Here is a 27,677-nt window from a genome sequence, read left to right as displayed (position 1 = left end):
ACTGCCATTTAATAAAAAAGTAAGGGAATACAGATAAAGATGCAATAAAGGTAAGGCTTTTATGTAGTTTTATTTTCCCACAGAAACGTTATGTAGTTCAGTCTGATACAAACATTTGATTCCTTTATGATTCTAGGCTCTCAAGGAAGTCATGAAGCTGTATAAAAGAAAGAATGTAAAATAATTATCTGTTTTCTTAATGTATTGTGTTTTCATTGTTTCCTTCATAATGGCATTTCAAACACTGTGACTGATGGCTCACAGGCACAATCCACCTCCTGCTGCCACTATGATAGACTGACAATTACTAGTACTGATTTGAGCATGCAAAAAATATTTTGCTGGAAGTTTGACCAAGGCTTGAATTCAAGACTTCTGGCCCATTGTTCACACATGGCTCTACAGCCTGTACAGTAAGGCCAGAAATGTGATCAGGCTTGTTCAACTGACTGCTGTTAGATTAGAAGATAATTCCTAGAATGCACGATGGCTCTAATAAGTTGAACACATAAACTACCTGCTTAGTCTATATGTATCTATCACAGGGATAAGATATTACTCCTTTTCATTTTTTTTAAGAGAAAACAAGAGGCAAGCAAAATAGCAAAAAAGGAAATAATACTTTACTCACGGCACTGATATGTTCATTGAAAATAAACTATTTTCTTGCAACATTGTTCAAACAAATAAATATAACAGTTAAATTTTGAAAGAGTTTCTTGAATTACGGAGATATTCTGTTGTTACATTGAATCAGCACACAAAAGATAGAATGTGTATCACTGATAAAAGACATGTCCTCTTGGTATTCTTCTAATATTGTTCCAGCATTTCAATTAATGTTTTGTTTCTACGTTAAGCTAGATAAGGAGGCCCCATTTTCTTTTCATAAGCTACAGTGTTTCACTGTGCCTTTTACTCATTGTCCTTTTTGATTAATTGCTTCTCTTTCCTTCTTTTCCATGAGCCCATTATTTAAATATCCTTAGTCCAGATGCACATAAATCACTGGGAGTCCTGGAGCAGGACAGGAACACTTACATTTTCAATTAGTTTCCACATCTAACTGCTGCTTTTAGTAGTCTGCAACAACTCATTACTCCAAATATAGCACCATTTGTGATCTCATGGCAGTGGGTAGATGGTGGAGGGCGCCACAAAAGAATACATAGATATCATTGTATCTGTATTTTGTGTATGGGTAAATCAAAAATATGAAGGGATTCTATTGAAGATGAGTGTTTCCTTATAGACTTTGGTCATAATGGGTACTGCACAGGGCATTTGACAATTTTATATTGTCTTCTTATAGAAGTGGATTCTGTTTGTTCTCAATGATTTACTCTTTTTGTAATCTTTGGCACTGTCCAAACAGATGCCTCAAAATTAATACAAAGCCATTTTTCAATTCTTTAATAAAGTAGTGAAGAACTACTAACTGCACATTGGAGAACAGAGGTAAAAAACTTATTACAAATTTAAAGCTAGGTACTAATGAAGTTCATACAATGTTTGAAGCACATTTTAGTGGTATTTGGTTGCAGAGTCTTGGTGCCAACATTGGCCGTGTTAGTTTGAAGCCCTGACAGCAGCCTCTCTTAACATTCTGTCTTCCCCCACTTCTGACATTAATTGCATCTCTTTGAACCATCATCTCTGGAAAGCTTGACATAACCTTTTCTTACACTGACAAGCCTCTAAGTTGTGATGTTGTCAGTGTTGTGGCTGGCAGATTTTACTCTTTGTTTTGCAGATTGTGAAGAGCCTTCATTGAACAGCTGCACAGAGCCAGACCCAAGCCAGGACTTTGTAGAAATGCCTGAATACATAAATCTCTGGGGCCATTGACTCAGTCAGCCAAACAGTCAGATCAATTATGTGCCACAGTCCTTGTAATGAGATTTTCAGCTACATATTAACCCTTGGTGGCTTATTCTTTTTTATTTATTTATTTGTATCTGAGTACTTAAAACATCATCTTTACAGTTTTAAGTCTCTATTGTAAATTTAATGTAATTATTGAATAGATCTTGTTCATACTTGAAAAATACATTTCAATATTTATGCTTACTTTTATCTGGTTGTCAAGCTAAGAAAGTTCAGCTACTGTTGGTTTTTGATAGCTGGTTTTCATAAAATGTTTCTAGGCCATATGGACACAAAAAAATTAAGATAAATGAATCTTTCTTACATAGTTAGCCTTAGTCAGGTAGGTAGTATTCTATAAGTCCAGTTGAAAAATATCTGGTGGTCATTAAATTCAGGAAGGATATGAACCACTGAACTATAACGATCCCAGCACTAATTTTTTTCCCTAAGTCAGTGAGATTACAAAGACATTAGAAAGATTCAAAATGTATATATAAAAGACCATCAGAGCAGTAAAAAAGGTATTTGCTTCCGTAGGACTGCAAATGGTGCCATGTAATGTAGCTTTATATTAGGTCTTTAACTAAAATGAGAAAATTTTCTAAATCATATTTGCATGCAGAAATGTGACAAAAGCAGACATTTAAAGTAAAATAAAACTTTTGAGCTCTTGATTACATACCAGAGCTCTTTTCATCTGAACCCTGGACAAAAGTTGACCTGTGTTCTTCTACACTAATTTCTAGCAGACTTGGGCAGTTTACTCTGAGCAATGCCTTAAGTTTTAGCATTCATATTTCAGATTTCTGTACTGCCTTAGTAAATTACTCAGAACTTCATATAAAGTGTTAGCAAGTTCTCTTCACAGGGCAGTTAGACAAACAATCCTTTTCCAGCCTGGGAACCAGAACACTGTTGTAGCTTCAGGCCCAAAAATGTACAAACAACAGCAAACTGGGGAGAGCAGTCTGGGAGGATGGGACTTCCTAACCTGGAGCTGTAATTGGACAATTAACCCTAATATGTTCATTGGACCTAAACTTCTAAAAGTGTGAAAACCCGTGACCAGTTGTCCATCTTGGGTCCATCTTGGGCAGAGCCCCAGCTGGGATCTTGTGCTGCCCAAGGTGTATCCCTTGAAGGCTTTTTAATAAATACCTGCTTTATTCCTTTAACTCTGCCTAGCCTCTGTTCCAGGTCAGCCTCTTTAGCCATCAGGGCCATGATTGCACAGAAGGGAAGTTCAGAACCTTTTAGCTTTCTATAATGTGCATATTTACTTAATTTAAATAGCTACATAGTATTTCTTATTTTAAATTTCAGGAGTATGCAATCCACTTAAGTTTCTGGAGAGATGTTGCCCTGATTTGTATTTTATAAACTATAGGGTAGAGCAGAATAAAATTATTTTGAGAATGCACAAAGTAGATTATTTTAGAAACACTAACATCTAAGCAGAGAATTAGAGATTTGTCATAGCAAGCTTTCAAAATCTATGCTTGTTAACCAATTAACCAAAAACTCTTAACAAGTGAGCACATACCCACTTCTTAAGGACTATAATGGTATTTGCATTCAGAATAAAGCTATGTTGAAGTTACTGAGGCTCAATTCCTGGTAATGGATGTCTGAAGTCTGATTAAATGATAGGACAGAGGCAAAACTCTTAATGGTGATCATTAAAGTCAAGATGTTGCAATGTTGAAGTACTTTTTTGGCAGGTTTCCAGTCCTGTAGGATAGCTGCATTGCAATTGTGTTCAGAATTCCTAAGGTGCAAAATTGTATCCTGTATGATGCTGGAGATATTACACCAGCATGACATCTTAGCAAAGTGCATTTCCACTATTTCTCTCTTGCTTGAGAATGGAAACTTCTCCATGGCCAAGGTTACAGAAGTACAGAATTGCAGACCTCTCTCCACTCCTCATCTGTGGCATCCTTTGTTCCTTTCCTCTAAGTGGAATGCTTTACTCTTAGCCCTTATTTTCATGAAGAGTCATGCCATTCATTGGGTGCAATGAATAGTTGAAGTTGGGATCAACCTAAGAAAGGCTCACAAAATTCTGTGGGGTAATCACACATCAGCCAAACCTATGTCCTGTGTCAAAAAGGTATTGGATAACAACCCTAAGTCTCCTAGGAAGGAGGTGCAGCTATACCAAGAAACCATGCAGAAGCTTTGGACAAATTTGATGTGTCTCAGTTTGGAGACAAATTTAGGAGAAAACACACTGAAATGAGAGTTCTGTCTGAAGAGGAGGGCTCCTGTAATACCTTTTGCCAATGAAAAATGAATGCCAGTGGGTGAAAGTGGAAAAAAAAAGCAAACTGTTTCTTAACAAAAAGCAAACAAACAAACAACAAACAAAAAAACCCCAAAACCCCAAAAAGGGGTGCCTGCAAAGCACAGAAAAGGATTGAATAAATGCAAGACACTGACATTTCAAAACCTTAACTCCAGTCCTGACCAGACTGTGTGGTGAGGAGGGAAAGATGATGTCTGCCCTCCTTGTCTCAGGGAAGGGGAGGAACAGGAGTTTGCATAGCAGACTAGATGGGAACCGTTCTGGTGTTAGTCTCTTCCTTGCAGCAGGCGAAACTGGTGGATTTTAGTGTCCTTTCTCATGTTGGTTCAGCTTCTCTGAGGTCTGGTGTTCATGGCACCCCTCACTGGCTCCTCTAAGGGACTGAAAAAAAACCACAAAACCCAACTCAAAGCCAAAACAGTTCAAGGAACATAACAAAACTATAAAAATCCCCAAAACAACATTAAAAAACCACAAAAAAAGCTGCCAAGAGGATTCCCAGTACAGCATCCAGGTGAAGGGGAAAAAAACCCCCAAACCTTCTTGCTTCAAGCTAGCGAAAAACTAATCCAACAAAAGGACCAATGTAGCATTCCAGCCCACTCTGCCCACAGCACACCGAAAGTGAAGGTTTGAACCAAACCCAGCAGGAGCTCAAGGCTCCCACCCCTACTCCTGGGGCCATCTTAAAACTACACCAGCCATTTCTGGGCATAAAGCAGATGATTAGGGGGAAAAGTGTCATCACAAAATCACCCCAAGACATGATGTCTGTATTTTCTTGCTCCTCTTATGGGATATTGGCTTTGCATTTGGTGTCAGTGTCTTTCTTTAGGGATTTTAACAGTACAGTCTCTTCCAAAACTCTCTGTATTTTGGCTCTGATTAATATCTTATTTTTACACCTCTTCAGTGTCACTGAGGTCTTACAGCATTGAGTTAATATTTAACCTGGTTGAGTATTACTATTTGCATCATACAAATATACAGAAAACCACAATAAAACACTACATCTTGCCAAAAACTTGCCATATAATTGGGTGATGTTATGAAGGATGGTGGCTTGGAGACAAACTAAAAGGCATAAACATGTATGCCTCTGTGCAAGATAACATAAGAGGCAGAAAAATCTTCCTCTTCTATCAATTGTTTCGATGTCAGATAATTCCTACAACTACCATTAAAGACAGAATGTTTCCTGCAAACGATACTAAGTCAAGGGCTTTTTATTTATTTTTAATCTGCTGTTTATCTATAGAGGTGATAAATTGTTTTAGTGCACCTTTACATTAGTTAAAATGGAATTTTTCCAGCTCTGTGAACTGCAAGCGAATGCTCTTGCTATCATACTTTCTCAGTCATAGAAAGGGCTGAAGAGGCAAAAAAATTTTCTGAAAATAACATAAGCTGCTTCTTGTGAATGCTCTTTCCTCTTTTGCCATTGTTTGTCATAGCTACTGGAACAGCTATACCTTCTGAATAATTGGGATAGTCCTCTGAAGGAGGATGTATAGGGTGAATATGTAGAAAATTTATAATGGTCAATTTAGTTTGCAAGTCCTTGCTCTCTGGTTCGGTATAGCTTCTCTTCTGCCTTGTTAGGCTTCATAACATGAATGGATAATGAGTGATTTTGTCACATTCATGTCTCTGTTTATTTGGTTGGCCAAGTATCTTTCCCAGTAAAGAAAATTAAAGTAAAATTTTACCAGTAAAGAAAATTGAAGTGCAAGAATAGCTTCCTTTGTTCAACTCAAGATACAGGCATGCCATTCCCATCAGGCCCATTACTAGCAACAGCCTGATTCAAGACCCTACAGGTTTTAATATTTATCTACTAGGGAGGCAAGAGAGATTCTGATTTCATAACCATAAATAGACCAATAGTTATTAGACACCCCTTACCACTTCCAGCTTCTGCCAAGATTAGATAGATAACATGACCAGACTATTGGTAGCTGCAGTTCTCTTATTAGGGATATTACTTTAATTCTCTTATATGATTAGGTTCATCTCTTCTTCATTTTAAATATTATCTTCTTGACTGCACTGTGAGTCACAGCATCTTAATACAGCCAAACTTCAAGGCCAAATGAAAGTCAGATTTCAGACAGACCATTTCAAACCATGTGCAACTTACACATCTGCCTTACCTTCCCTGAACATCTACCTCCACCCCAGCATTTTTAAATATTCTGATTTTAAACGAATTTTTGTGAGTTCTTTTTTTTCCTGTAAGGCCTCATACATTATTATATTTATTATTACATTTCTGTGTAAGTGAAAGCCTCACTTGTCATTACTAAACCTCAAATTTTGGGCACATAATCATACCATATCATTGTTTGAGATATGAGGATACACAAACATCCTCTTTAATGGAAAGTAAAATATTCAGGGTAGTTCTACAGCAGGTATTAGAGAAATTTAAAAAGTGGACTATTGATATGGCTGATCAGAGGCACTACACTTGGATTATAGTGCTATGCAGGAATGGGTTTAATAGTATTTGAGAGCAAATTATTTTCTATGCAAGATCAATTCTTCTTGCAGCTGTCCTGGGGATTGTTGGAATACAAAATACTGCCACAGGAGTGGCTGAAGACTTGATTTTTGTATGTCTTCAGATAAATGTCAATGTCAGCACAGAGGAGTGACTTGGGTCTGTGCTTACAAACCCCTTCCTCTGTGACAGAGGAAATGTGTCTTTAGAAAATGCTTTGTTCCTTCTCATCATGTTTTAAGTGTCAACTCCCTCCATCATGGTCTGCCACACTTCAGCTATTTCATTTCCAAATTCCTTCTTCAGAAATTACCAGTAGCTGACCTGCTGAGAATAGATTTGTAGAGTATCTCATTCTCTATACAGGCTAAAAATAACACTGCTTTTCCCATGTGGTATTAATAATTTAATCACAGAAAAGACAAGTGTTCTACTTTGCGCTACTGGAATTTCACAGTAGTACAACACTGAAGAGTTCTGAAAATATCATTTCTGCAGTTGTTTAAAATCATGGTTTTCATCCAGTTTTGTAAAAACGTGTAGCAGATTTTCCTCAGCTACAAAATTTACCTGAATTTTTCTCTTTTTCAGTTTTTTAAAATTTAATGAGTAGCACTACAACATATGGTCTCAAAATGACACTGACAGTTAAACTTGGTAATGCCAGGGAAGAAAAAATGTAAGTGCAATAATAAGGTACTTAAATGATACGAGCTTCAAAATATTTCCAGTCCTCATAATTTTGCTTTAGCTTAGAGTTGGGAAATACTCAACAAAACAGCAGCATTTGATAGCAAAAGTCTTCCTGCAATAGTTTTAAGCTTTATTTGTATTGAGTACGGTAACAGTGCCACCAAGTGACAATTTAGAGCAATCATGCTTCTTAGTTCCCGTAAATATTTCAAACAAAAACATTGAGAATGAGGGCTAGAAAGCTGACTTCTGACCAAAGGTTGTGTGGTAAAAACAGAAATAAGGAAAGCTATAAAATAATGTAAATTATTCCTTGAAAGAATCTGTGAAGTCTTTGAATTAATGTAAGTTCATTGGTTCTCTTTCTCTCCCATCTGTAATTTTTAAATATGGTTCTGCATCTACTCCCTCCTTTGATCTACTAAAAGACAGAAATCTATGAAAAATCAGGTTTTGGCAATTTATGACACTACCATGAAATTATTTCCTCTTATTTATACTGAACAAAAATTGTCAATATGCTCAGTCTTTAGCTAACCATGCCATAAAATCACAATATTTGATTGGATTATATTTGCCAACCTTAGTGCCATAGAAAGGTGTTCACAGCTTTATTTCTCTGGTGTATATAAACTGCCTCCTTGCCAGCCAGTATTTATACAGAGCTTGTGGCCACCCATGTTTTTCATTGCCCACTTTACAATTCAGTGTAACATATATGAGTTTGTAGACATCTGTGGTGTTCCTTGCAGCCCTTGGTGTGGAAAGTTAAGAAAATCATCCCCATAAACCTGCTCTCTAGTAACATATTTACTGTAGGAGAGGATCCTTGTGCTTGAATGTACTTACTGTTTATACAAGTGTTATACATTCATAAAATTAATCTTAATGCGGGCAGGTTTCCCTTTGTATATATTCAGGAAGTCTATGACAAATAATCTTTTCTTTCCTTTGGAGCAAGAATTTTATAATATCTTTTTGATATATTAATATTATGGGGCTGATAGTATGCTGTTCTGTGAGACAAGATTTTGTTGACATTGTGCTCAACTCATACATTGGTTACAAATTAGCATCTTGTACATTTTGATTTTGCTCCGCTGTGTGCTCCTGTGTTTCAGTAATCAGTAATTGCCGTGTCTGTGATTCACTTGGCCTTTTCCAGCAGCCAGGAAAGCAGGAGGGCAGTATTTAGCACAAAGATTCCTGCGGCAGCTTCAGATTCGGCCATCGCAGGTTTTGGGTTGCTCTCCAGTGCATTACTGCCAAGATGCGTTTAGGACAAATGTTTTGCAATTCATAAAACATTGTGACTTGCTCCTGTTCTCAAGATTAATGACTCTTGAGTACAGCATAGCTGGAGAGCAGGGGTGAAGGTCGGTTCCAGTTTTGAGCAGTGCGCTGAATGCAGCCACATAGTGCTGCTGTGCCTTTGCTATTTTGCCATGAATCAGGGGAGAAGGAGATTGACTTACAGCCAATAACACAATTTCATTTACTTCCAAGACTTGCATACAAAGGGAATGAAAGCCACTTTGTGAGCTAAATTCAGAGCTGCTCTAATGGCTCCATTATCCAGATTAGCTTATGACCTAGGGAAAAAGGATGTGTTAAATATAAAAATAAATCCAAACTTGCTGTGCATTTGAAATACATGTTTGTTTTGCTGATCTAGTGCTGGTGCTGGAGTAGATGGGAGGAAAAACCTCCAGAAAGCTCTGTGCAGCTCCATCTTTTTTTTCTTAAAATTGTTTTTTATAATAATGACATTCCTCTTTACCATTAATTCGGCAGATATATTAAATCACAAAATAAATTGGCACAGCTAATACAGTGCATAGTGTAAAAGATGGAACAAAAGCAATAAAAACTATAATGAACATTTCACTTGACATGTCCCTTGGGTATTTTGAGGAGTAAAAAAGATGTTTTGTATGTTGTCACAATGACAGCAGAATGAACAGCGCATTTATTGCTTTTAATTAAGTGTAGTATGGTTCACTTGTATTAATAAATGACAACTAAAAATAAATTACCAAGAGCATTTTCCAGGACTGGCTACAGAGCACAAGATGTTGCTGTTGCTTTATAACAGGTACAAAGTCAGGTTGATTTCATTTACTGCAGAATTCTCCTTCGTACAGCTCAGTCTCATAAAACATAAACTGGAGCTGTGAAAGGCAGATTGCTTAACTATTCCAGTGGCTTCATGTATTTCTGGAACAGTTTTTAGTAACAACAAAAGCCAGGACCTTGGCTGATACTGAACGTTCTGAAAGAAAGAAACTCCTAACCTGTGCTGCCTTCCCTGCAACACTAGCAATTGCACAGCTGCCCAGAGATTCAGATCAGCTCACTGTCAGACCAAAAAATAACTTCACCGAATAATTCTGCATTAGGTGATTTTGTTCTATACTTTAAATTACATAATGAAGTAGATTATTCTAATTATTAGAACAAAATGTGTACACAATATCCAAAACACAGCTGTGATCTCTAATTGCTTCATTAACGCACTGTAAACCTTTCTTTACCTCCTTTCCTTCATAATTTAGATGTAAAATGAGCCCATATTATTTAAGTCTTGAAATTCCATAAGATCAAATGTTAACATTTTCCAAAAATCAATAAAGAGTGAATTCTAATACACTTTCATGTCTTTGTTTTGTTTACAATTTTATTTGTAAATTTTAATTCCAGGTTATATTTTTGAATAAAATTTAACAGTAATTTTTAGACATCCTTGTTCAGTAGGAAGGATATTTTGAGCAGTAATGTCCATATGGAGCCTTACTTGAAAAAAATGACATGAGATTCCAAGATCATTGTCAATACTCTTACGGATTTTATACCTTTCTGCCTGAGGTAAAGGTGCCAGTGATAAATGGCTGCAGAGCAAAGTAATATAATTTCAGAAACATAGGAAATTTGTAGGAGACCAGAAAAACACACATTCCCACATCTGTTCATCAAGATTTTTCACCAAACTATTGATAAAAAATTAAAAAAAAAATCCATATTTTTCATGTGGTAATGTGCAAGTACATTAATATAGAGAAACAAGTTTTTTCCCAATAATGTGTTTATGATCCACAGCATAGAATCTTTATACTCCAAAACGCACTTTATATTTCTCACATAAATACCTCCTTTGGAAAACTATTTAATAGGCCTTTTGTTACTATGTTGTACGAGTCTTTTACTGACATCCAGACGGATTTAACTAACTAAGTCTTTTGCCTAGAAAAATCAGGTAGCAAGTAATAGATTAATCCAGTGTAACAGTTCTTTCATTACCCAAGACTTCATTTTCTTTCAGTAACCTCTTCTGTCCTTTACCATTGTTCTTATCTTCCACTCACCTTTTAATAAGTTACCCTTGAAAATTTTACTTGAAAATTCCTGCTGTGCTGAAGCCAGACTAAAAGGCCAGGTAGTTACCAAATAATACTTTTCTCTTTCTTAGGATAAATTCTTAGTTTTCTTATAACTATAACATTTCAATAGTCCAGTCATAATATACCAGCCAAACAGATATTTTAATAAAAAGCTGAACTACTGGTCCTCCAGTTTCACATGGGTGATTCTTATTAAGAGAAAAGAAATCAATTTTGTAGAAAAAGTTAATGTTAAGAAGAGCTATACAATTCCATAAAATACGTAATTTGTGTGTAGTTTTTAAAGTCTCTTCACTTCCATTGTTCATAGAAAACTATTTTTTTGTATATATATTCCTATGCATGGTGATAGCATTCCTGTTTGGTTCACATAACTACCTTAGTAGAGATTTTGTTAAGAGAATTGAAAGAAGCGTCTTCATCCCTAAACCAAGAAAGTTTTTTATCCATAATACAACCACTTTCCAGTATGACTAGTCACATGCAAGAGACTAAAAGTCATAGTGTAAAACTGCTTTTTCGGTGGCCAGTATTTGTGGAAATATATCAGTCAGGCTTCATTTAAATACAGGTATCATTTTGCGTGTACAAGAAGCAGCATATGTAGGATAACACATATAATACTCCTTATTTGTCTACATTTTGTGAATTTCTGCTTCCACAGGATGGAGTTTCAGCATGGGCTCTGCCTACCAGTTCCACAGCTGGCGAGTATTTGTGATTGTCTGTGCACTGCCTTGTGTCTCTTCTGTGGTTGCCCTCACCTTTATGCCGGAAAGCCCACGGTTCCTGCTGGAGGTATAACTTCCCAAATGATTTCTAGATTCCAGTGAAAATTATTTCTGTTTTATATCATGACTTCTACCAAACAGGCATTTAGATCATTCAGGGACTATAGGTAGTAACTCAATTTGTATCTATGTTGCACTTTAATGTTTTGTCCTAACATTTAGGTTGGAAAACATGATGAAGCTTGGATGATACTCAAGCAAATTCATGACACAAACATGCGTGCTCGTGGTCAGCCCGAGAAAGTATTCACTGTGAGTATTGCTTTTAAAGCTAATCACCTCTCACATCAGCAAAGCCTCCTGACTGGTGAGGTCTGGACAGCTTAAGCAATCAATATTAATTCTCTAAATGGCTAAGCCAATTTTTGGCACTCTAAATACCTAAATAAAAAGCATTGTGAATTCCTACTGAAATTGTTATATATACGATGCCTGCTAAGAAATCAGCCTTTGGGCAGGATATTCATGGATGTATAAAGCCACAGCATGATAATTTTATCTGGTGTACCAAGATAGTTAATAGATTCTACCTGTGTTTTATTTATTGAATTTTGACCTTTAGTACTAACAATAGACACGTAGTTGAAATTGGTTAGCTGTTGTGTCTTTAGGATTTGGAATTTTCCCCATTCTTATCCGGTAACACAATGGTTTTAGAAACTACATGTTCATTTCTATGAAATTGTAATTTCAAACATTTACTATTCTCAAAATGTCTGGGAGGCTCAAATTCATTTTGTTGAGGCTTAATTATAAAACACTATTTAAAGTATTGATGGGTTGTTTCTATTGGAGGAGAAATTGCCAATTAAAAAATAGAATTTTTTATGGCATTTTTGTTGTTTATGATGACTATACAAAACAATCTTGTCTTCTTGGGTACAGGGAAGTATCAAACAGCACTCTCTTGCTTGGAAATCCAGTTGGCCTCTTCAGCTTGTGCAGTGCTGTGGCAGTATATGCGCCCTCAGAGCCATGTGTGGGATGTTGTTCCTCTTCCAGAAGCTTTCTTCTTATTTTAACACACATGTAACTCAATTAAGAAATCCTCTTAAAGGTTCTGCATTTGCAGGCAGTCTTGAGGAACGACCATCTGACCACATAACTTATATTCCACTGAGATTTGCTATTGCTGCCTTGAATGTAGTTTCCATTGCTTCCGTTTAAACCTTTCCACAAAGAAGCTCAATAATTCCTATATTTAACTTGAAAGAAAGCTGGTTAGCATATTTACCATGTTAAATCCACATTTATTGGTACACTGGTGACCTACCCCTAATCCCACCTAATCTAATATTTTATCTTCTGATTTAATTTATGAGTAAAGGGATTTGCCTAGCACCATACAGCTATGGTGTAATTTCACAATTGGCTCTTGCTGATCTGAGCAGCTTTCAGACAGAATATGCCTGCTCCTGGTAACTCCAGGGTTTGTTTTTTTTCTGCTACTATCGGTATTCATTGACTGATTTCACAGTCAGCCACAGTGCTGACCCTCTGCCCCTTTAGTATTGGTTTAAGGACATGGACGAAGAACAGAAATGTGCTAGGAGAAAATGTGGGCGAAAGGATAAACCTCTCACGTCACTTTGACGTAATTGTAATCGCGTCCCAAAGCAGCTGTCAAGAACAAAGCAGAGCACATGCTTGTTGTTTCCAGCTCTTGTGATCTGACAAGCCTTTGTCTCTATGGTTGTTAAAATGTGACGCTCAGACACTTTATCTACAGTCACTTTTGTAAATTGGTCAGCCATTAATTTTTCCAGCTTCTGCCTTGAGCATTAGGAAAGCTCTACTCCATATATCAAGTTGAGACTAGAAATGCTGCTCTGTGTGTCAAGGTTAGACATATATAGAAGTCCCTATTTATAGCTTGCATTAAATTGATTAGAAAATGCATCATTCTCTTCTTTTTGTGCAACATCAGCACTTCATCTCATAAAACCCAAAAAGCAAAGATCTTATGCATAATTTTTGACATATCTTTTAAGGGTTTTTTTCTGTTAGTCCTCAATATTGTGACATTTTGTCTCACTAATTTATTCCCATACTTTCTATACTCCTCATTTGCTTATCCAATGCCATTCTATGATTTATGTTTTACTATTTTCCTCTACTTAATGTTGTTAGTTACATCAGACACACTTTGATATTAGGTTTTCTGACTCTACAGACAATGTAACTTTTTCTCCATTACACCTATACTTTTAGTGCAATTTTCTTTTATGCATTTTCCTGTATTATATTGGTTTAATCTTTTTCTTGAAGCTTTTTTTCCTCACAGGTTACATTTATTCTTGTTACTCACATTATTGAGGGGATTATCATCATGTCTTTAGAAAGAGATGGCATCAAATGACAAGTAGTTGAGTTTAGAGTTAATCCAAAATGGAATATTCTGGTTCCTGAATTAATTTAGAGGGTAGATCTTCATACCATGAGGAATTTGCCCTGAAAGCAGTGACACTAATAGAAATCAATAATTTGATAGTATCTTCTATCACAGAACTACCAAAGTTAGATGTTTGTGCACATGCTTTATTATCTTCCTGGGTTTTTAAAATAGCTATTCATTAAATGTCTTGGTTTAAATATTTAAGTTTAAAAAAAAATCAAAATGCATCCTTAAAATCAAAATTTTATCCACCCCTCAATTACCACGTATTGATTCCTCTTCTTGCAAATATTTCTCTTTGCAACAAGTCTTGATTTTTTAAAATTTAAAACATGGCATATTTCTAACCATTGCTTTTAAACAGAAGCATCTTTTTCATTAAAATAGGTTTTCTTTTCTGGGTTTGGGTGTTTTTTTCGTTCTTCATACACTGACATGCTGAATTTGCATGTTCCAGATGGACTATTATCCTGACTCGATAGGACTTTTCATATGTTAAAGAGCCACCACGGCCAGGGAACTTTTGTTCCCAGCCCCATACAGTGGTCCCAGGACACATATGTTTCCCTCAATCCCCACAGCTCCAACTGAGTCAGGTGCCCAGTACAGTGAAAATGCTGTCCCCAAGCCCACAAGAGTGAGATTCAAAAGGCATTCCTTTTCTGCCCAGAGGAGTGGTATGTAAGGATTTCTGTATGTAGGAGATGCCAGATAATTTTTGAGGATTTGACTCAGTCTTTTGCATAACATATTTCCTGAAAGCAGTTTAAGAAAAGCTTGAGATGAGTGCAGTGATGTGGACATGATTATTGGAAGAGGCATTACAAGAAGTTTACAGGCTTTTGATAAAGTCATGATCCGGCAAAACAGCGATCTGAAGTACTTCAGAAATTAGGATAGTTATACCTCAAACTGCTTAGTGGGCTTTTCTGTGTTCTTGTTCATGGGATGAGGCTGCTGTTGCATCTCAAACAGCATACATCTGTAAAAGCAGTGGGCTTAAAACTTGACCTCTGTCATCAATATTGCTATTCCCTGATGTCCTGTAATCCACTGTGATACATTAGAGGTGGGGGCAGCGGTTGTCCTCATTCTGTTAAGGAGAAACAGAAACTATGTCTAACTTCTAAAATTGCAGCCAAACACCAAACATGCAGTCTCTTGCTCTCTCCTTCCTTCTGTGTAAGTCCCTTTCCCTATTCTATTAATTTTCTTTCTGTTCTCTACTCATTTTCTTTTAAAATAAATTGTGGATGAATACACTGCCTTTTGTGATACCATTATGAAGCTGGGACCAGAGCAGAAACTAAAACAAAAACCATACATTAGTACATGTTTGTCAGGTCCTGTGTCTGGAAAGACCATGGTTCTGCCTTTTAATTTTCCTTTTTTCTTTAATTCCTTTTTTTTCCTTTAGCTTGTTTTTTTTCCCACTTTTAGTCTCTTGTGTAGCAGAACCACATCCTGGTTCTGCTACACAAGACAGTAAAATTAAAAATTTGCTTTGTAGGATGCATTACATTCTCCATCACTGGTCATTTTCAGTATTTTTCCCCTGATGTCTCTTTATCTCATTTCACTTTAGATAAGTAGATGATTGTTCATAACAGCAATAGTATGCATGGTTCCAGATAATTTTACCTACCTTCTTCTCTCTTCATTAAGTTTTCTGTTTGACACTAGAAAAAAGAACAAAATAATAAAAGATTGTCCAACTACAAATTCATGACATTTTGAATACTTCTGTTTACATCGTTGTGTCTTTAATCAAATTACTTCCAACAATGTTGTGACAGCAAGTCAGAAGCAATTTGAAGGCAAATTCTGGGCATGGCTAACGGGTGGATGAAATTAATGTTTTATCCTTTGTGGCATTGGGGGTATATGCAACAACTCTCTAGAAGAATATTACAGCAACAGCTTATTGTAGCCAGAGGAAATGTATTTCCTGCATGCCTTGAATATAGTTTTCTGAAACTGTTACATCCATAAAGACTTTGGCATAACAATGTGTTAATATTCCTTCATAAATCTAAAATATGTCTAGTATAGACACAGGTTGAGTATCTGCTCATTTTTAGTAGATGGGGTGTAATAAACCCCACCAATACTTCTCTGTAGGCAGTTCATGATTTTTGTTCTGTTTTTATTTCTAGGTTACCAGAATCAAAACACCTAAACAGATAGATGAGCTCATAGAAATTGAGAGCGATACTGGAACTTGGTACAGGAGGTGTTTCGTTAGAATCCGCACAGAGCTGTATGGTGTAAGTAACAACATCTCTGTTCATTCTGTAATTACCTTTTTAATTAACTTTCAGAAATTAGATGGATTTGCTGAGCTCCTGCTGTTGATAGCTGCAATGCTACATTTTCCATGCAACTGAGGGAATCAGGAACCAGTGTAAGGTTTTGGTTTCCTGATCCAGAAAAAATGCAGGTGAATCATAGAGCTTTATCCCAGATTCAGAGGAGGAAAATGTTGCATGGGTCCTCACAGAAGTGGTGGCCAATAATTACATGGTGATATTCATAAACAGCACAAAATAACTATGTATTGAGAATGTGGATCAATATATGTGTATGGAAGGAGGTGACACATGAGTAGATGAAAAATTATCAGGAGGAAAACAAGGCAGATACATTAGTTAAAAATTATAAAAAATAAAAATTATTCATTAATAAACTGTGTACGTAATGCCTTTGTAAGGCATTGTGTCTGCATGTATTTTTTAGGTATTTCAAATGTTTTACCAGAAAAATATTCTAGAGCTATTTCAGATTTTAATACAAGCTTGCTGGGACTGTGCTTCTTATCCTTTTGTTAACTTTTCTGTAAAACCAAAATTACATAGCATCTTTGAGCCTTGCAACAAAAATTGGAACAGTCCTCATTAATTAATCTTTTAAAAGCTCAAAACTTTTCACAGCTATTAAAGATCTGTCATTTCAAGCTCTCTAGAACTATGATGAAGTGTTAACCAAGGTTTGTCACAAAATTACTTTGTTAGGAAAAGTCACATTTTCCCCAAGGAAAAGAAAAAATTCCAAAACCTTCCTACTTTTACAATTACTGGCCAAAAATGGAGCATTTCAAGACTAAAATAATATTTGGCCATTATATTACTAAACCAGCTTTCAAGGAGCTGCAGCTTGGTTGGATCACATCCTTTCCTATATCACTAGACTAGACCCTGGGTCAGAGTCATCACTGTATGATATATACTGGGGCCTCTGAGAACAGACTCCCTCTCCTCTCCTCTCCTCTCCTCTCCTCTCCTCTCCTCTCCTCTCCTCTCCTCTCCTCTCCTCTCCTCTCCTCTCCTCTCCTCTCCTCTCCTCTCCTCTCCTCTCCTCTCCTCTCCTCTCCTCTCCTCTCCTCTCCTCTCCTCTCCTCTCCTCTCCTCTCCTCGAAGAGAGGGAGAGAGATGAGAACGCCATTCTCAGTCAGTTCCACCGCACTGTCTTTGACCCTGTGGTACTCCCACATTTTCCTCATACAGTGCAGGCATCAATTTCTAGCCATAGTAGGTTACAATATATCAAACTGTGATTGTATCCCTAATTATGGAATATAGTTTGTCTAATACTGGGAAGTGAGAAGAAAACATTTCTGAGACAATCCCTGGTTTAATCCCCTTTTACTCCCTGAAAAAGTAAAATGAAGCTGTCTAGAGATGAAGAAAGTTTGAGATCATCAGAATAAGGTTGAATTTTTGTACATAGTCCACACTGGTTACAAAAAAAAATTTATATGAGACTACAGTATGTTCTTGCAGCTGAGAAAGCAAATCACATCCTGGGCTGCATTAAAAGAAGTGTGGCCAGAGAGCTGATTTGCTCTCTCTCATGCCCTGAAGAAGCAAGCAAATAAGAATCAAGTATCTTCCAGCCTTTAAGAAAACTGTTCAAAATAAATGAAGATATGTAAATAAATGTGTTTCATAATGATTTACAGATTTGGTTGACATTTATGAGATGCTTCAACTACCCAGTGAAGGATAATACAATCAAACTTACTGCTGTGTGGTTCACCCTGTCTTTTGGGTAAGAGTGGTTGAGATTAAACCATTTTTTATAGTCTTGACAGACAGAAAAATCATCTGCATGTAAATTTCTGACACTATAATCATCGTTTTTATTCAGGATCTTTCCACAAAATGCTGTGTTTGTCATTTAGTCTGTTCTTGGTTGCAAACCTGACTCATCATGAATATCTTCTTTGAAAAACTGACATCTTCTGGCGTCAGCATCTTTCAATAATTCTATATTATGGAGGATTTTATTCTGATGGAGCAACAGCTCAGTAACATAAGTGTCCAAGGGAGCTGCTCATTCACACCTTGCACAGATTTCTGAATGAGTGAGATTGGTGCCTGAAGTTTTTCTGGTTTTCCACAGCTACTATGGCTTATCTGTCTGGTTTCCTGATGTCATTAAACATCTGCAGTCAGATGAGTATGCATCCCGAGTGAAACATTTCCGCAACGAGGAGGTCTCACATTTCGTCTTCAACTTCACACTGGAAAATCAGATTCACAGCAACGGAGAATACATCAATGACAGGTCTAGAGGTTTCCTAATATCTTGGCTTAGTTGGAATAAACAGATGCATGTTTTAAAGTTCATCCTAATAACCCGTTTTTTTCCACGAGGTAATGATAAATGGTTTTGTTACCTTTTAGTGAATATTTATTTCTGTTCTAAATTTCTTATGACTCATGAGCATGGGAAGAAATGTACATGCCCTTGTGGTTCCTGTGTGAGAATCCACCATGCAAACCCAGCTTCCTCGTCTTCCTGCAAAACAGACCAAAAAGCCTACGTCAGTTTTACTTCCTTTCACAGTGGGATTCAAAAGTTTTCAGATCCAACATATGCAGTATATTGTAGGGGGCTGGGCAAAGATGTACTTTCATCTCTGTTGCTGCTTCTTTTTTTTTTTTTATGAAAGATGCTTCTGTGAACAGACTGAACATTGGGAGGTTAGGATCTTATCGCAGAAAAATGAAAGCTAAACATTACTGTAAACCAATTAAAAGCATGAACAGCTCTGAAATGGGAAACACCACCCTGGAAATGCCTTTTGTGATTTTTTTAGCCAAAGGCAAATATATTAAGGCTATATCTGGACTTCACAAATATCTAGATAACTTAAGGGAAAATTAAACACAGCTGGTTTAGATATCTGGTTTCTATTAAGAAATGTACACACCAACCATGTGAATGGTCTGCTGGAAGTCATGATAATAAGTAATTATTATTTCCATATGAAAATCTATATTTAAGTGAATAAAATTGATTTTGTGATTATTTAGTAGTAGTAGTAGTGCTTGAGTTTTGACATAGTTAAAGGTTTATGTATTGAAGAAAAAAATAGCTGTTATTTAATTTTCAACCTAGCCATAGCTTCCAAGTCCCACTCCTTTCCAGAATGTAGATGTTCTCCTAAAATCAGAGAACTGTCTGTAACTGAGGTTTTATCAATTTAAACAGAATATTCTTGTAAAACACTAAATCTAGCATTAATTTATGGTAAATCAGTAATGTACTCTTTCAAATGTGCAAATTTAATATGCCTCTGAGACTTATTTGGGATTCACAAAACATTTTCCAGGAGATATGAACCCATTTGATATCCTTGCTTCATAAATGTTTCAATACCCTACTCACCTTCAATCTCACTGTTTCCTTCATGTTCTTTCTTAATGAGAAGATCCATCAATACTTGTCTTTTTAATACATTGCTTTTCTGTTGGGTTTTAATTCAAATCATTGTGACACCAATTTTAATGTAGTCACATAGTTCCTGCACGAAGGTAAAAAGTGCATCAGAAGAATGTAGAACATGTAGTTTTGTCATTTTTGTTTTAACTGACTAATCTAGTCACTATATTTTCTTTGTTCTCTTCTGGAACTAGTCTACATTTTAGAATGGAAAGTGCTGTATGAAAAATGATAATGAGTAACTCCAGCGTGATTTTAATCAATCTGTCACAAATGAGAAATTATATAGTGACTAAAACTAATGGGCTGAAAACACAATTCTTCTGACCAATACAAAAAAAGAATTCATTAGTTAGTAAGTCACTTACTGTGATAAATACTAGCTTTTTCTCTCCTTTCTCATAAAGATGTGGTTCCAACAAATTTATTCATGAGAGAATTTAATTCCTACTCCTTTGTAGATAGCATATTTTTTGTGTTCCTATTCCTACTATTACTCTTCTTATAAGAATAATACTTAGCTAGTGACACTAGGTTTGATTAGAATAAGGTTGGATCTGTGTTTGGAAGAAAAAACTGCCCTTTTTTTCCACACCTTCGTGTGAAATAAAAGACATCACAAAAATAATGATGCCATTCCACATATTTGTTAAGGTTGCTTATGTTAGCATGATCATGTTATTTGGTACAATTTTACTAAAAAAGTCATACTCAAAAAAGCGTTGTTTTAGTCTAGTGACGTTGGGGTAGAAAGTCACTGTATGTAATATAATTTGTCACTGATTTTTCTATTTTTATTTTGATAAAATCTCCATTAAATGAGAGTCAGTAGGAAGGAGGATGTTAATAAATAAAAAAAGCTGCCTTTTTATGTTTTATGTACATAGCAAACTTTTTATGTTTTATATACATAGTAATTATAATTATAATTGCATCCATAGGCACAGAATTAATGACATACATACAGTTAGATGTCTAGCTGTGTAACTGGCAATGTAACTTTTTATTCATGTTATAGCCATTTGTGAAAACAATTTTTAACACCAGTATGTTTTGCATTTGAGCCTAACCCAGTAACGAGTGTGTTCTTCTGAAAAATCAAGTTTCTTTTAAAAATTCTTTATTTTCAGCTTGTTGGTATTAGCTAGTGTTTGTTTATTCACAGACTGAATAGCTGAAGCATGATCTCCCGTTTCCAGATGTAATGTCAAATTGCTAGCAATTGTGATTTTACAAGGCTGTCTCATGAATTTCATGACATTGGTTTTGATTGATGAGTAAGGACAAGTAACAACAGAAATATTATCAAATAAATTATATTACCAATTTGGGCCAGCAACTGCGTGGTGTTACTTGTCTTGCTAATTCTTCTGAGCAATAGTATTCTAGAATGAGTTAATCATTAATCACATCTGCAAAATGCATCAAAGGAACCATTGTTACTGGGATTGAGATTTTTTAGATCTAAACAGCTACATCTGTTGCTATTTCAAAAATATGAAGGTAAATTGACAGCAATTCTTTGCATTGGGCAGGTTTATTATGATGAAGTTTAAATCAGTAACCTTTGAAGATTCACTTTTTAAGAACTGTGTTTTTGAAGACATCACTTCACTGAACACATACTTCAGGAACTGTACTTTCGTGAATACCACCTTCTACAACACAGGTATGAGAAACAGCCTCAAATGCCCATTGGTCAGCTGCATGTTTTCATCTTACATTTATAATGTCTGGATTTCTAATAGGACATACAAGAAGTCCTCTTGTAGTATACTAATAATAATAATAATAATAATAATAATAATAATAATAATAATAATAATAATAATAATAATAATAATAGGAATAATAATTTATAAAAAGCAGCTAGCTTGTTACAACAGAGAAGTGAATGGATCTCACTGCACAAGAGATACTGCAAGTCTAATAGTGCCTCAGAAAATGAATTATTTATTTTATTCACTTAATAAGTGATTTATTTTTCATCTTTGATTTCAACCATCTCTGAAGAGATTCAGTCTGGAGAGAAGAAAATGCATTTCCCATTTTACTGGTAGCTTTAACTACTGTATTTTTATTTAGTGCAAAAGGGTCTGGTGAAATGCTTTGTTCACTCTGCTTGCTGTGGCAGGGCTATAGGATCAAAATTACCTGGTCTATATTCATTCCCAATCTCCTAAGTATTGTGACAAAAATATGAATCCCTGTTTTCCTATGTTTAAACAGAAGACTTCCTTTTTTTCCAGTTTAATAAAACATAACTGAAAGTAGAACATGGCCAACTAAGCTTGTTGAAAAGATGGGGCTTCTTCCCACTTTCCTGTAACTACAGCAGTCATAACAGTAACAGACCTGGGTTTCAGAGCAAGCAATGACTTCAGTGTGGAAGGAAGGTGTTCTTGGTTCACGTTTATAAGGCTGACAAAAGGAATGGGAAAATAAAAGGAATTCAGGGATAGCCCTCGAATGGTATTGGCAGAAGAATCAACTATGTAGAGTAACTCAACTATAGACAAGCTGAAGACTATGAGGCCTTCTCAGAAACAAAAATCAATTTAAACTAAATTCCACAGGAATATTTCCCTTAAAGGAAGTCAAACCAAAATGACCACAATTGACAGTCTCATCAGGAAATAGTAGGCCTGATACTGAGAAAGACTGAGTCATAGAAACTTGCAGATACCTAGCACATTTTATGCAAGACCAGCTTGTGCTGAAAGGCCTTAACAAAATACAGTCCAGCCAGGGTATCATACAGTACTATAACTTCCTAATTCCAGGCTTTAGTTGGTCCTTTTCAAGAGCTTTGCAGATTTTTCTAGTAAGATAAAAACTATCAAAATTACCAGCAGCAACTAAGTGCCCTTTTTGCAAAGCTGTGAAAGCTCCAAGTTGTCATTACATTTGCTTGAATTTGAAATGTTTTTAATCAAAAGTTGCACATGGAGTTGGCTGTTAGCTGAAATTATTCTTTTTCTTCTTTCCACAGATCTCGAGCAGTATAAATTTGTTGACAGTGAATTGATAAATTGCACATTTTTTCACGTCAGGACAGGATGCCAGATTTCTTTTGATGATGACTACAGTGCCTACTGGATCTACTTTGTTAATTTCCTGGGAACTTTGGCAGTGTTACCAGGAAACATTGTGTCTGCTCTCCTGATGGATAGAATAGGACGGTTAACAATGCTAGGTAGGGGCTTCACTTTGGTACAGGGAACATCAAAAGTAACATGTCCTCTTTTCAAGGAATTTGGCTAGAGAAATTAAAAACATTCTTTTTGTGGATATGTCATTTATGTGCTGTCATTTATGTGCCATCATAAATACTATTTTTAAAAGCCCCCAGTTTTGAAACTCTGGGGAAAAAAGGGACCTGTGGCCACCTGTAGTTGCTCTTCCACAGATATTACAAGACCATGGTCTAAATTCTAAATTCTAGGCATTTAGAATGAGATTTTGGAGACTGATGACCATTGGTTTATCTCTGCTTCAGCTGAAAGGAAGGAAAGGTGTGCACAGGTGACCCTCAGCTAGTGGAGCAGCTCCTGGAAAGTATCAGCTGTTCTTTATCTGTCATCTATTTTGCATAGGAACACAGTTGAAAGGTATCTCCTGCGGATTGTCTACAATGAGAAATCTGCTTTCAATTTGCTTAAATAACTATGTGGTAATTCATTTTCATTATTTTCTAGGACAATATCTCTATATAAATACATGAAAATAAATACAGCATTTTTATTATAATATATGAACATGTTTCATGTAATAGCAAAAGATGATGAACAAAGAATAATGGGAGTAGTTTTGCTCAGGCATCTTGCTTTGGGAATTCAAAGAGGCTTCCAACTTAATGCTTTGTGAGAAGTCATATCTTTTTCTGTGACCTCCTTTCTTCAACATTTGTCTTTCTGTCTGGCCTTACCAGTGGAGGAGGTCTCTTTGGTTTTTAACTCAAATATTTGGGTCACTTGTTTAGCTACACTGTGTGCATAGAAATATAAGGCAAAACAAAGATTATTCTTTATATACAACTCCACTACATGTTTGTTTCACCTGCCTTGTACCTAGGTGGTTCCATGGTTCTTTCTGGCATCAGCTGTTTTTTCCTGTGGTTTGGGACCAGCGAATCCATGATGATAGGTATGCTGTGCCTCTACAATGGCCTCACCATCTCAGCATGGAACTCTCTAGATGTTATTACTGTGGAGCTGTATCCTACAGACAGAAGGTATGTGCAGTTACAACTCCCATAAACTCACTGAAACTATGTACCAGCAGAAATGGCAAATAGAAATTATTTTATATGGGCCTTATGGAGTTAGTGGTGTTTTGAGAGGGCCAAATTAATAATTTGTCCTATGAAAAGCAAAGGGAAACAATGAGGGGTTTTGAGCAACTTAGTATGTATTTGCATGAAATGTCTCCTGATCAGGAAAATACCACAAAGGTAGTTTCATTTCAGAGCAGAATGTCTAACAGCTACTCTCATTTAAAACACAGCTAGTATTTCTGAAAACAATAATGGACTATCTCTGAGTTTCCTGTAGTTTAACTGTATAAAAGGGCAGTAGTTGGTCCAAACCAGAAATACAGCTGCATTTGTCTGTTGACTGTGAAGTGGTGGGAATCATGATAAAAATCACTGTCTGAACCACGCTGTGCTGCTGATCAGTCTGCCGTGAATTTGTATGCAGGGCCACTAGGAGTGTACACTAGGTGGGTAAAAACTACCTTGGGCACTGCTCTTGACTCTTCAGGGCTCTTGCAGGAAATCTCAGGACAATTTTCAAATCCTGCATTTCTGCTAGATAACATAGATTGGGGCTTTTTTTGGATACAGGGCACTTTTTAATCCTGACCTTACGCCACTTAATGGACTGAAGGAAGAACTGTTGAGTCATACTCTGTTGTAAGGGGAGTGCAAAAATGTAAAAGCTGTGCTATCTTGAAATGACTTTAATACTTCCCCCCTCTCAAATCCCTAAAAATATTTAAGTAAAATTTCCCAGATTCCTTGAAAAGGACATCATGTCCTTTCTCCTGTTGCAGTGCTAATTATGATGTCATCCACTGGATATTTGAAATGCAGTGAAAAATATTTCCAGTTTATAAATGAATGATGCCTTACTGGCAAGTGTAATTTCTTTGAAAGGAGTTACCTTGTCTTTAACATTGTCCATAAAGATATTTAGAAAAGTGTAGACTGGCTTCCCTGTTTTCCTTTCATTGTCATTTTAAAATTATGTGCTTCTTCAGACAAGAAATTGATGTTCACAGCTGTAATTATATCAAGTAATGATACCAGTCTATTTATGAATCCCAGGCACTGAGCTTCAATATTGCTAGTATTTTTAATACACCTCAGGAAATTGCTCTTCTGGCAAGAATACTTCCACCATCCAAATGCTATGAAATAATTTTAATAAATATCCTGTAGAAATGACCATCTTTTGGGTATTGCTGAATGTAATAGCCACATATGTTTTCCTGTAATGAAATAAAGAAAAATAATTGGAAAAGTCATTGCTGTTAATACAAAAAAAATCATTACTAGGAATCATAAAAATAATTTAACTGATATTTGTCCATATATATCTATATATATCTATATATGTTAAGGTATCTGTAGTTGTATCTACAAATGGTTGTTTTTCATAGATTCTACTAGCTTTGGGATTACAGCTATTTCTTACTCAACTTTTCTCTATTTAAAAATCTTTTGTATGCAGGAATTACTGTCCAGAAACAGAAACTTAATTGAAGCTGTTGTTTTTTGCAACAAATCAGAGAAAAAACTTGTCCCCTTGAATTATCAGTACAAAAAGGCTGATGGGTAAATGTACCTGTGCCTGGAAAGACATTGTTGACATAGGCTTTTGATGAGACTTTTTCCCAGGCGTTCTGATAGTGATGGAATCATGACAGCTAGTTTTGGCCAGCTTGGTTATGAGTAAACAACCAATTCAAGATTTTTTGTAGATGGGCAAAGCTACTTCTTATTTTGTAGAACTTTTTGAAAATTAATACCTTCAGGGACTCAAATAACTTGCTTACAAGAATTTTTGTCTGATAATTTATTTTTTTTTAAATCCAGACTAGATGCAGTTTAACAACCAGCATTGCTCACCTCTCATAGTCCTGGGTTTCCTTCTCAGACTCCTGTGATCTCCATAACCAGGCACAGCTTGCCACAGTTTGCTGGAAATTTCCAGCTTCTGCAAGTAACTATAGGGGTGAACAGCCTTTCTCAGCATATGTGGAACATGAAGCTTCCTAATCTGTTTTTTCATGTAAAATCCTTCGTACTTAAGATGATACTCTCTTTTGCTACAAAGCAAAAGCAAAACAAACTCCAGAGTGAATCTGGTCCTGAAACGGGTTTCCAGATTCCCCTGTAAAGGGAATCTAAGCACAAATACCTTGCTCACTCTGTCAGTGTTTAATACTATTTTCTTACAGCCTGTCAGTGAAATGAGCACAAATGCACAGCAAAGGGTGCTCATTGAGGTCGGGCTCAAAGATAGATGGGTGGAAGGAGGCCACTTCATGCTACCATGCACGAGAGGCTGCACTGGGTAACCCCTCCGTTTCCTCCTCTTGCAGACCAGCCAGCTGTTGAACTGCAGGGGCTTTGCTGGTGTCATGCAGTATAATATGAAAGGTGTTTAATAAATTGTATTCTAGGTATTTAGGGATCATACTGGCTTTTAGCCAGGTAGGAGTGTGGTGAACAGTTTGGCAATGTGCAGTCTATGTGACACAGGGTACACATTTCAGTTTATTCTTCATCAGCTATAGTTGCTTCAAAATCTTGATAGATTTCAATTCTGTATAAATTCACACTCATCAATATATTTACATTTTAGTTTACTGATCCCTGGAATTGAGGTAACTACATAGTTTGTCCTACTTTCTTGATGAGTACTGCCAAATTTTATGCTATTTTAGGTTAGCTTTTGCTTTCACATTCTTCATAAAGCATCAGCTGGTTTGTACAACTGCTGTAATAGATATTAGAGGATGTATAAATTTCATATGGTTCTCAGGCAAATGATGAAGTTGTGTTCAAATGGAAAATAATGTTATTAATGTTGGTCATAAGTGGGTTTCTGTTCTTCTAGATGAAGTAATTAACAATATTTTGATAATATCCTACCATTTTTTAAACTTGTAAATACACAAACTTTAAAAGACACTCATGATAGCTAGATATAAACTAGCTAGTGATTTTCAACAAGCAAGTAAATTAATATAGCTCAAGAATATAAAGAACTTCTATTTTCTCTTGTCTCTTATCTTACCTCTCTTTACCTTATATTCTTAATGGACTCTGCCGTCCATCAGGAGAAGAAATCTGTAGGCTGGAGTGTCACCAAAAATTACAGTCACTGAGCATTTTAGAAGGAGGAATCGGCTGAAAGTGTAACTTCAATACAACCATAGGTGCCTAGCACTCCAGCAGCATAAACCTGAAGGTGCTAAGCTGAGCACCTAGAAAATATGAAATGTGTGCTTAAAGACCATTTTGTTGGTTTTTTGGGACTTGCTTGCATCATATGCAAATTCTGCTACAGGAGTAGGGATTTTATCCTTTCCTCTGTCAGCACTCCTCTCTCTTAACTATGAAACTGTTTTCTCATTGTGCAGTTCCCAATCTTATTCACAGTGCATCTTCCAACTTCTCTAGCAGATGAGGGAAACTAAGTTTTCTTCACTACCTCTATGTTTTACCCTCAAGCCCTCTTTGTTCTCTGCATTGGCAGAGTGATGCGGAAAAAAAATATTATGTGATGAGGTAATTACAGCTTGCGTTGTAATGTGTGTGCCCAAGGGGCCTGCAATAACACTGCACAGTTCCTCAGCTCTGCCTGTAATAAAAATACAGGTTGGAAGAAAGCTTAAGTTCGCTGAAGAAGGAACCTTAGGACATTTTTATTACTTTAAAAAGCAATTTTTACTTTCATATAAATGGTAAGTATCTTCTTGT

General features: G+C 36.1%; 1 protein-coding gene across 2 annotated transcripts in view; it reads left to right on the top strand.

The window, feature by feature from the left end:
• Positions 1–27,677, top strand: part of SV2C (synaptic vesicle glycoprotein 2C) — a 119,684-nt gene that overhangs the window by 76,654 nt on the left and 15,353 nt on the right. For both annotated transcript variants that reach the window (XM_064735129.1, XM_064735130.1), the window contains exons 5-12: positions 11,436–11,569; positions 11,725–11,814; positions 16,114–16,224; positions 17,916–18,004; positions 18,359–18,523; positions 21,220–21,353; positions 22,677–22,880; positions 23,759–23,918. In XM_064735129.1, the coding sequence (XP_064591199.1) occupies positions 11,436–11,569; positions 11,725–11,814; positions 16,114–16,224; positions 17,916–18,004; positions 18,359–18,523; positions 21,220–21,353; positions 22,677–22,880; positions 23,759–23,918 (1,087 nt within the window). The remainder of the gene's footprint in view (positions 1–11,435; positions 11,570–11,724; positions 11,815–16,113; positions 16,225–17,915; positions 18,005–18,358; positions 18,524–21,219; positions 21,354–22,676; positions 22,881–23,758; positions 23,919–27,677) is intronic.

The sequence above is a fragment of the Zonotrichia leucophrys genome, chromosome Z, assembly GCF_028769735.1.
Source record: "Zonotrichia leucophrys gambelii isolate GWCS_2022_RI chromosome Z, RI_Zleu_2.0, whole genome shotgun sequence".
NCBI classification, from domain to species: Eukaryota; Metazoa; Chordata; class Aves; order Passeriformes; family Passerellidae; genus Zonotrichia; species Zonotrichia leucophrys.
The sequence above is the reverse complement of the archived record's forward strand: the minus strand, read 5'-3'. Positions and strand labels throughout refer to the sequence as shown.